Source organism: Netta rufina (assembly GCF_964035555.1).
Source record: "Netta rufina genome assembly, chromosome: 17".
NCBI lineage: Eukaryota > Metazoa > Chordata > Aves > Anseriformes > Anatidae > Netta > Netta rufina.
In genome coordinates, this window is record NC_140141.1 from 2,646,916 (window position 1) to 2,657,262 (window position 10,347).

At 37.5% G+C, this 10,347-nt stretch overlaps 1 protein-coding gene across 1 annotated transcript in view; it reads left to right on the forward strand.

The window, feature by feature from the left end:
* ADGRD1 (adhesion G protein-coupled receptor D1) overlaps positions 1–9,888 on the forward strand; it is a 156,669-nt gene extending 146,781 nt beyond the window's left edge. Inside the window, exons 23-26 of the mRNA XM_084297053.1 lie at positions 5,703–5,829; positions 7,091–7,132; positions 9,011–9,103; positions 9,773–9,888. Of these exons, the coding sequence (XP_084153179.1) occupies positions 5,703–5,829; positions 7,091–7,132; positions 9,011–9,103; positions 9,773–9,868 (358 nt within the window). The 3' untranslated portion in view covers positions 9,869–9,888. The remainder of the gene's footprint in view (positions 1–5,702; positions 5,830–7,090; positions 7,133–9,010; positions 9,104–9,772) is intronic.
* Positions 9,889–10,347: the final 459 nt, after the last annotated feature.

The following is a 10,347-nucleotide window of genomic DNA, read 5'->3' on the forward strand; positions in this document are numbered from 1 at the left end:
ACTGAAATAAATGCTAAAACTAAAGCAATCAAGCAAAAACCAAATGAAGAAATTTGGAGTGGAAGGTCTCTGTTGGGCAAAGTTTACTTCTCAGGAACTAGAATTAAACTGTACATGTAAGAACAAGAAAAAGGAAGAAAATTGTATTTTCTTTTTTTCTACTGGGCAATTTAAAGAGTGAGCACATGCTAAATGACAGTTTGACAAAGGTCCTGAAGAATGAGCTTTTTTGCTGTCCATGCCTACGCAGTATTAGCAATTAATGGAGAAAGTGAATGCTGCTTTTGTAAGAAGTGTACCAGGAAAAAAAATCTGAGGATTTTCTTAGGACTCCATCATTCCCTCCCACATAGCTGCATTCATGCACAAGTGCTCAGGTGAGTGGGATGATGTACGAGCTTACATCAACACCTGCAGAGCAGCCTCTGCACATGTGATGGCAGGACAGGCGCAGGGCAATACCAACTCATCGCTGCTTTCTTTTTGCAATAAACAGCTGTGTGAATCAGAATGCAATCAAGTCACACCAAAGTGATTCTTGGTGAGCAGCACTTCAGAAGGCTCTGCAGTGCAGCTGCAGAGATCATTAGTACTGGGCAGAGTGAGAAATATTGTTAAGAGTAGCCTGACTTGATAGATAGGCTGTGTACAGCCAGAAATATCCCAAGGGCTATTCCATACGCACCAGATATAAAAATTTAATCAGACTCAAGATAGTTTTTTGTATTTTACAGAAGTTTTCTATATTATAAAGTAATAACGAGTACATATGTTTAAAAATATACTGGCAAAAGGAAACAATAGAAAGGAGAAAAGAAAGCTTGTGCTGCTTTTGCTTTGTTCTTAATTAATTAGTCCCAGGGCTGATCAGTCAGTGTACACAGATGCAGAGACACAAAAAGCTTACAAAACTTAATGCTATTAGACTGCAGAAGAGCAACATTATCTGAGCTTCTAAAAGGACGTGTGACAAATAAGCTGCTATTATGGTTCTGATTTCAAAGGCCAAAGGAGGAGAAGGGGCACACAGGACAAATTTCAAGGGTTCTTTTATAAGGCAATGGCCATTCTGCTTTCCAATGCATTTAGGTCACGAGGACAAAGAAAGGTTTTAGCAAGGTTTATGAAACCTTGTTTGAGCTAGACCCCCATATCTGCAAGGATCTGCCTTTGCCCCAAAGTGTGGGTTCTTCATGTCACCAGTTTTTTAGACGACATAAAGCTCAAATGATGGAAGTGACTTTTTTTTTTTTTTTTTTTAACATTGCACAGTTTAAGTCATGCAGTATTCCTTCTCCAAACACAACATGCATTTGATTGCACTCTATATCTTAGTGTATTAGAACTAATCTAGTAAAATATTCATGTAGCAAAGAAAAATGGGAATAAAAAAAAAAGTATGTGCAGTGTGGTGGAATAAATGTGCCTAGTGGAACATTAACTTTTGTATTTTTTAGATTTTTTCAGTGATTTTTAACCTTGTAGCCTTAATAATGTTCTGACACAGCATTTTACATTTTAGTATATATAGTATTTTTAGTATTTATATAGTATTTTTCTCTCTCTATATATAGTATATAATATTATATATTATATAGTACTGTATATAGTATATATATTATATAGTACTATTATATATAGTATATAGTATATAATATACTATATAGTTTACAATACTATATAGTTTACAATACTATATATTATATAGTATTTTAGTATATATAGTATTTTTCTTCTTTGAAGACAAAATGAAATAAAGATGGGGAGGGGTGGGGTAAATGGAAGAAAATAAAACAGGACCAGGAACAATAGAGCTGACTCCTTTGCTTGGTGACTAAAAGGAACAAACACCTTGAACTAATAATTTCATACATAGGATGAATTTCAAAGCAAGCAAATAATTAAGGTAATTTTTAAAAGACAATGAGATCTAAGTGATACAGAGGCAGAACAGACTGTTAGATAGTCTTAAAAGAATTTCATCCTCAAATGACTGCTTGTGTAAATGGGTGGTTGTGAAACATGCGTACATGTGCATGAAAAATCCCACACATCTGTATTTTGTTTTCTTTTTTAGATATGTAGTTTTGCTGAATAAGTGCTGAAACATGTGACAAAAAGTGAGCGAGAGAGCAGTCTTTATCTTTACCTGTTTTTTTTGTTTGTTTGTTTTTTAAAAAAAAGAAACACAAGACATTCGTGATGTTAAAAGTTACTGAAAATCCAAACTGTAAGAACGATTTTAAGAACATTGCAGCTGAGCACGTAACTCAATTCTCACACAAACTACAAGTTACTGATGAAGCTTTTTATGCTGACTCAAAAAGAAATAATGAAATTTCTGGCAACAAACCAGGTAGGGAAGATTATATTTCAAACTGCAAGTTTTATAAAAATAGACAGTGTGGGAATTAAAGAGAAAAAAAAAAAAAGTGGTTTGTAATGAAAAGTGTTTACAAGTGTAGCTGTGTTGGGCATACCAATCACCTGCTGTATCGGGTTAGAGGGGAATTCCAGACCATCATGGAGTCTGAATCTACCTGATCCATCCTCTGGGTGTTCATGTACCACTGTCTACTCTGAAGATGCATTTTCCTGAAGGCACGAGAGCTCTGTAGGTTATAGTTGTCTTTCTGCTCCGTGTTTGTTGCAAGAGGCAGTCTGCTGGCAGTTCCCCAGTGAAGCACATCTCTTATGTTACAGTTGAGGTGATGAACTTTAATCTCTACAGAGAAAAACAAAACATCCTTGATTCATGAAAATAAACTTCTATCACTTGGCTGATTTAAAATTGTATCTTCTTAAATGCATATTGTAATTAAATAAGAGAGCTCAGGCTTTATTGTATTCTTTCATTTTCTGGCTGAACAAACTCTTTGCAGAATTAAATTAAATTGTGCAGAAATATTCATGGCCAAGGAAATTAAGATGCTTATCAATAGAGGCAAAAAAGATTCCTGATTCTTCCCTGTCCCAGATTTTCCAATAAACCTGAATCCCATGCAATGTTTCAACATACACTTTTAATCAAGGATATAATGAAGTGATCAGGTCACTGAAATGAACGAGATGCCTTGAATCTAAGTATTTCATTAAAAGATTTCTTCATTGAATCGTGTTGTACAACACTCTCATTTGTCTTGTGTTGTAATTATAAGTGGTCTCTTGTCATGCAGCTCTATTCACTTCTCTCCTGAACCTGTACTTTAACCTGTACAAGGGGCTAAAAGGCAGAAGTACAACATTAATATCCCTAAAACAACTTTTTCTCCTGTATAGGCTTCCAGCTAAATAAAAATCTTCTAATTTCTGAGAAATGAAGCTTTTTTGTGTGTGAACTGGCTTTTAGATTCTCCCAGCTTTTGTTCCCTTTACTGTTTTCTGGTCTTCTTTATACACTAAATATCTTAAACACATATTGAAGTGTAAGAATGTGCTCAAATCCAGTGGGCCACAACAGGAGTTAAGTCCATGCTTGTAAGCTCTGTGGTAAATAACAATCAGATCTCTAGTGCAGGACGTTTCAAAGTAGGGGCAGGGGCAGTTTCCTTCCTTGTGCTTTCTGCCTTGTGCCACTAACACTGCGCTCATCTGCCACAGAGGAAGAGTTTGTCCTTTGATAGCTGTCGCTGTGAATGTGATGCCTGGCTGTTCAAAGGTTCAACAGCTATTCATCCTTGACGGGCAAAATAGCAGTGGGCTGCCTAGTTAGTAGGGTTTTGACAGCAAGTGTGTTTTGTCCTGTGGGATTCGTGAGGAGTTTTGCATGATTAAAGAGTGGACAGACATCACGACTGCTCAGTGCCGTGAACTGGGTGCATGGCATTTACTGGGAGAAGCGAGTGGTGACTTAACTCCTAATGAGTCACCTGGCCTTGCCTTACATTCTACCTGCCTTTACTGGCTCCAACAGATGTGAACACCATCTGTGGAGGTGTTTATTGTCTTAATCAAGAAACAGATGGATCAGGCTAAAACCAGGACTGTTGTCATGGGTTAGACTGGACGGACCACCATATCCCTATTAGAAAAGCCAAGCAGAGTGACAGGACGAGGAGGAACGGGCTAAAGTTTCCTAAAACATGGGTGTTTTAGGAACAACTTCTTTACTGAAAGGGTTGTTAGGCATTGGAATGGGCTGCCCAGGGAAGTGGTGGAGTCACCATCCCTGGTGGTCTTTAAAAGACGTTTAGATGTTGAACTTAGCGATATAGTTTAGTGGAGGACTTGTTATTGTTAAGTCAGAGGTTGGACTCAGTGATTTTGAGGTCTCTTCCAACCTAGACAATTCTGTGATTCTCTGAACACATACTCCTACCTTTCTGCACACAAATGATCAGGGACTTTGTGCTAGCAGCTGCAACTGAATTGCCACATTGACCCACCAAGGACAGAACTATCTGCTGTGATCGGATCTGTTTCAGACATACCTAACATCCTCTGCCAAGGACCTCTGTAGAGTAATCCTGTTGTCTTACTTTTTTCTGTGATTACACTAGGAACACTCTGTAGGGCTATTACTACGATACTCTTGCAGCCAATATTACAGGGTGTACGCAGACACGGAAGTATAATTCTTCAGTGCAATTCATTAGCATCAATCAGAGATGATGCTCCGAGGGCTTCATAAGGAGAATACAATTGTGTGAGATAAGCAATAATCTCAGAGAGTTACATTTCATCAGCTGAGCCTGCCTTTCTTGGAAGCGGATGAGTATCATTCTGATGCAGAGGGAGATATTTGCAATGTTTACGTCAACGCAGAAAATGAGCACAAGAACCGAACTATATAGAATTAAATCCTCAGAATTCAGCTGCTGCAGAAAGCTTTCTGTGATCATTTAATTCTCTGGTATACTACAATTTCTTTTAATCTTCCATTATAACAAACATCCCATACATAGCTCATTAAGGCTAAAACAAAAATCCCTCTTATTTTCTTGGTGCTGTTACCTTTTCAGCTGTCGTATCACCTTTTACTGAAATTCTGCCAAATACTCCAAGCTAAGCAGAGAGAACGTATATCAGGGGACACCTCCAAGAAACACAAGTTACTTATTTCAATATTTGGCATACATTTCTCTGAATCAGCTCTGAACAAAGCAGGGAGGTTGCAGAAAAGTATCTTGGTGTTAAAGGATTTATGTTTGGCAGAGGCAGATAGCATTTTTTCCCATTTGTGGTGATTAAAATTCCCAAGTCACTTTCTAGAAGAGCAATACCAAGCTGTCTTGACTAGTGAGTCAAGCTGAGCAAATGTATTTTTGATATACTACATAGCGTTTTGTTTGTTTGTTTGTTTTTTCCATGTGATCCTGCCTCTGTTCCAAGTTTCTGCTCTCTGTACTTACACTTACTATTCCTCATTGAAGAAAGGAGTATACTTCACTGCAGACTGAAGATATGGCTATAGCAGCTATATGACCATCTCTCCATCTCTTCCCCAGCACCCTGAATTACTGCCTCTCTCAGTCTGTATTTATTCCATGTGACATAAAAATTCTGTTATCTCCATTTTCATAGATGAGGAATGTATAATTAAGAGACTCGCCCATTAAAAGAATTTTATGGCAAAATTTTATGGCAGAGAGTCATAGACACACTGCCTTTCTGCCAGGAAGTAATTGATAAATTCCCTAGTGTGTGGTCTGAAACTTGTTTAACTGTCTCATCACATTTTCCATCATTATTTTCTCTTTCAGACTAACAGCTAAAGCCGTTGCTGTTCTCTTACCAATCTTGGGAAGCTCGTGGATCTTTGGGATTCTGGCTGTCAATACCCACACGTTGGTATTTCAGTATATGTTTGCTGTTTTCAATTCACTACAAGTAAGTACCTGGTGGGAATGGTGGGAAAGGTTATGGCTACTGAACTGCTGTTGAGATCCAGTAACTGGATCAGTAGTAATGTTTTCACATGCTTGTATTTATTGGATTTTTTTTTCTGTGTTCTTTCCTGTGTCTTTTATGTCTGTGCTGATCATACAGTGCTGGCAATTGTTTAGTCTCGGTATGAACAGAACTTTCACCCCACTCCTTAATGTTTCCAGTAGCAATAATTAAATAAATGAGACAGTGAGCTTGAGAAATAGATTCACTCTTCTAGCATTGGGTATCAAAGGCAAGATTCTTAAAGGTAAAGGCAAGATTCTCCCATTAAAGATACTGGAACGAATTTTCTGTCAGTTTGAGGCTTTGTTACTGAGAATAAATGAAAGCAAACAGAAGTTGCTGGGAACGGTGGAGCACAAGGAGAAAAGGGAAGCTGCTCTGCATGTTGCAGAAAGCAGCACGTGATTCTTAAAACCCCAATCCAGAAAAATAGCTCTATTCAGGAAAGAATGCAAGCATCTGCCTAGCTTCAAGCAGAGGTTTCAGTAGATGCATCAGTCCACAGGTATGTTGTAATTCCTTCCCAAAAAATGGTTGCAAAAGGGGAAAAAATTAACTGTTGCAAATCCTATGATGTCTCAGGAACAAATACGAGTGTAATGCAGTTCTCCCAATAAACTTATCAGAAAAGGTTAAATTTTTATGCAAATTAAACATTCAAAGTAAAAAAATCATCCAATTTAAAAAGTTTGGCTGAATAACTCCTAAGAAAGAAAGAAAAAAAAAAAAAAAAGTAAAAAAGAAAGAATGTGGGGGAAAGGGCTGGGAACTTTTTGGTTTCTGTTGGGCAAAAAGTCTAAAGATACTAAAACTCTGTTGTGAAAATTTTGCCAATGATAATACCTCTTTCTAAAAAGTAAGTATCTGCTGTTTCCCCAAAAGCATTTTCCTCTGCCTCTACATTTTCAAGCACAGACAAAATGTTCTCTTGTAGCTCATGAGAAGAATTATGGATTATTTGCAACCACCCCAAAACACTCCAAAGTTTGAGAGGTTTTACATGAAAAAGTCTTGGTAAGATGCAGAGTAGCCTAATGCAGCAGTTTTCTCCAGTTTAACATGGGGCACAATTAAGTCTACTCTTCAGTGTATTTATAGAGCTTCATCTACTTGATACATGCTTTATACAATACAGTGAGAAATATGTTATGTGTTATTCTTCACAGTCTTCACCCTTCTCCCTTTTATCTGTTTTCAGGGATTTTTCATGTTCCTTTTTCACTGTCTTCTGAATTCAGAGGTATGTTACAAAATGGAGTCCAAAAATTTGGTGTTAAGAAATTCACATTACATGAGTGTAAGATAAAAAAAGTCCCCATTATTGTTGCCTGCTATGGAGATGATTTCTTTTTTCCTTCAATAAAACATGACTGTTGTTAGTGATTTTATGGCTTATAGAGTTTTGACCCAGATTTGGCATTTATTTTATTTAACATAAGAAAGAAGCATTTCCAAAAAAGCTGAGAGAAGGCAGCTCAAGATGAAGGACAGGTGCAGTCCCGAGGGCTGGAGGGATGAGCAGGGCGCGGGCTGTGCTGCTGAGGGAGGATGTTTAGGCAGTGGCAGCAGGACTCACTCTGGCAGTCCCTGCTAGGGAGCCTCTGGCTTTGTTACATCTGCAGTCCCAGAGAGGAAAATAAACATTAATCTCAGCAAAACATACTTTTGGAAACTGCTCATGCAGTTCTTAATGGGAAACTAAACAGAGTAGAACATATTCCAGGTATTTTTCTTGGCTGGAAGCAGAGGTTTTCACAATGGACCAAGACGCATCCTTTGCATGAAGGCTGTCTCCGAGCAGCTCGGGTAAAGCCAAGACATAACTGATGTCACAGAGACCATCTCTGCTGCGCTGGGAGCTCCCAGCATCCCCTCCTCCCATAGCAGAGAGCAGAAAATCCTCTGCAAAATGCATTACAGATAATGAAAGTTTCTTATAAAAAAAAACATTTCCAGCATGCTGACAGGGGTACTGCTTGGATTCTTCCGCAGCAATTCCTTTTGGATGCTGCAGAGCTTCTCTATCACCTATTTCTTTTCCATCAGCATCCAAAGCACTCTTCTGTGGAGTTGTTTCACTAAGGTTATTTTTCATTAATATTTGCCAACATATTCAATCTTAGAGCATTGACATGACCTTTGCTACAGTCAGCTTAAAGAGTCAAGACTGACTGTAAAATACTTGATCTTTATTGGAATCAACTAAAGTTAAGCAGGCAGGTTCAAGGTATAGAGGAAAATATTTCTTTATCCTATTTTCTCCCACGCTCAGAAAGCTTTCCTCCTTCTGTCAAGCATCAAATGTCACATCAAATACAAATATTTGAATTACTACCATTTTAACCAAAACCAAATGAGAAATTAAATTCAGAAACCTTTCAGAATTTGAATCCTCAAAAAATAGTTCATGTATAGGTAACACGAATTGGCATTTTTAGAGAGCAGGTCCTATTGGCTTTGTTGCACGCTATGCGTGTCTAAAAAACTGCAAGGGTGCTTTACTTCTTACCATGGGAGTAAAACAGAGACTGTAAAGCAAAATCTGCAAAAGCCCCATGAATGAACCCCTCAGACTCCCTCAGTTTGTCTCAGGGCCTTGCTACTGCACCTCCTAACATCTCCTTTTCATCTTTTTTTCACTGCAGTTTGAACTTACATCTTGATTTAGCTACTATATGTATTAAGAGCAGACAATTCCCTTATGCTTACATACCCTGCATTTTTTTTTTCTTTTATTACTTTTATTAATTTTTTTTCTAACAAGATGAGTAGCAATACAGTCATATCTTGGACATGTATGTAGAAGTATGGGATAACCAAGATAGCATGAAAATATTGTCAGAGAAATGAAATCCAATGAGTTTATAAAATGTTTTGTATTTAATCTATGCATAATTGAAATGAGAAGTTAAAATTTAAAATAAGACTTTAAATACAAAGAAAAATGAAGAGGCAGACTGTGGTTTTTGGTTCATGCTTTTAGTACATCGTGTTGGTTTTAGTGACATTAATCTTGAGGAGTGCTAATGGGGACGTAATCGTAGGCTGTACCCGAGAAAACACACACAACATTTTTAAAGAAATCTTCTTTCTATCTTCTTTTATTTTTTTCCCGAAGGTTAGAGCTGCTTTTAAGCACAAAACCAAGGTCTGGTCCCTTACCAGTAGCTCAACTCGCAACATCAATGTGAAACCCTTCAATTCAGACATTGTGAGTATGTCTTTTTTTTTTTTTTCCTGTGTATTGTACTAGAAAGTGCTCCACATTAAACTCTGTTGAAAGACCAGGACTCAGAAGGCACATGAGCACCTAACTTCATGCATGGCGTAGACAGGTGGAACCTGCAAGTATTACGTTGCAGCTACAGTATGTGTTTTGAAAGCAAAGGTCAAAATTTTATTTTCTGGTAAACTATGAAATGGAAGTAAACAAGTTTTAGCAGCCTGGAGTACAGTTCAGTGAAACTATTCCCATGTCTTGTAATGGACTTCATATTATGCATTCAAGCTGCACTTTGGCAATGTATTTGTCTGATGACTATGACTTTTTGATAGGGCACTTTTACATTTAAGTCTGAGAAATAAACTCTTAAATAAATCAATGTGTGCATATGCTTTTCCAGCTCTCCATAAATTGTCTTGAGGCAAAATACATTTGTTTTTATAAAGAGCCAGACTTCTGAAGTGATAGGTATTATTAAGTGATCGCTGCCAATCACCTTAGATCTTTGCAATAACTATTAAAAATCCTTTATGGCATATGCTCTCAAGACTCCGTGACAATGTTGTAACCTAAATAGATGCTTTCAAGCTTTTATTTCATCAGACAAGAGTGGTTTAGCAAAACAAATAAATCTACTTTCAATATTATTTTTTCTAGATGACTGGGAACAGGCCAGGCACAACTCCCACAAAGCTGAACACCTGGGATAAAAGCACCAATTCAGCCAACCGCATTGATTTATCAGCAGTCTGACAGTAATACCAGCTCCTCAGTGAAAAGCAAGCTATACATTCAGGACTTCTGACACAGTGTCCACCAGTTTTTTTCTCACTGTTAATACCAGTAGAAAACTGCTTTTTTAATCACTGCCTAATAAATTGGAAATTGCCATATTTTGTCAACTAAATAGCGCTCATCTGCTTGCCTTTGAAACTACCACATTCTACCACTTGCCTGTTAGCAGTATCTAAAAGTAACTAGCACAAATATACACTGGATGGTCTTGTCAGCAATGATGAAAACACTAGGTATGCAAGAAGGGTTTATTCTGTCTGAACCATTCCAGCTCCCAGAACTGAGGAAAGGCAACATACCTTGGGAAAGATGGATTTTTATGCTCTAAAATAAAACGTTTCCCATTGTGATGTTGTAATGGGGCAATTCTGGTCTTGCTGTGCACTCTCTGTTTACATTTATTACCTTACAGAATGCAATTATTGAAGTGACGCTTA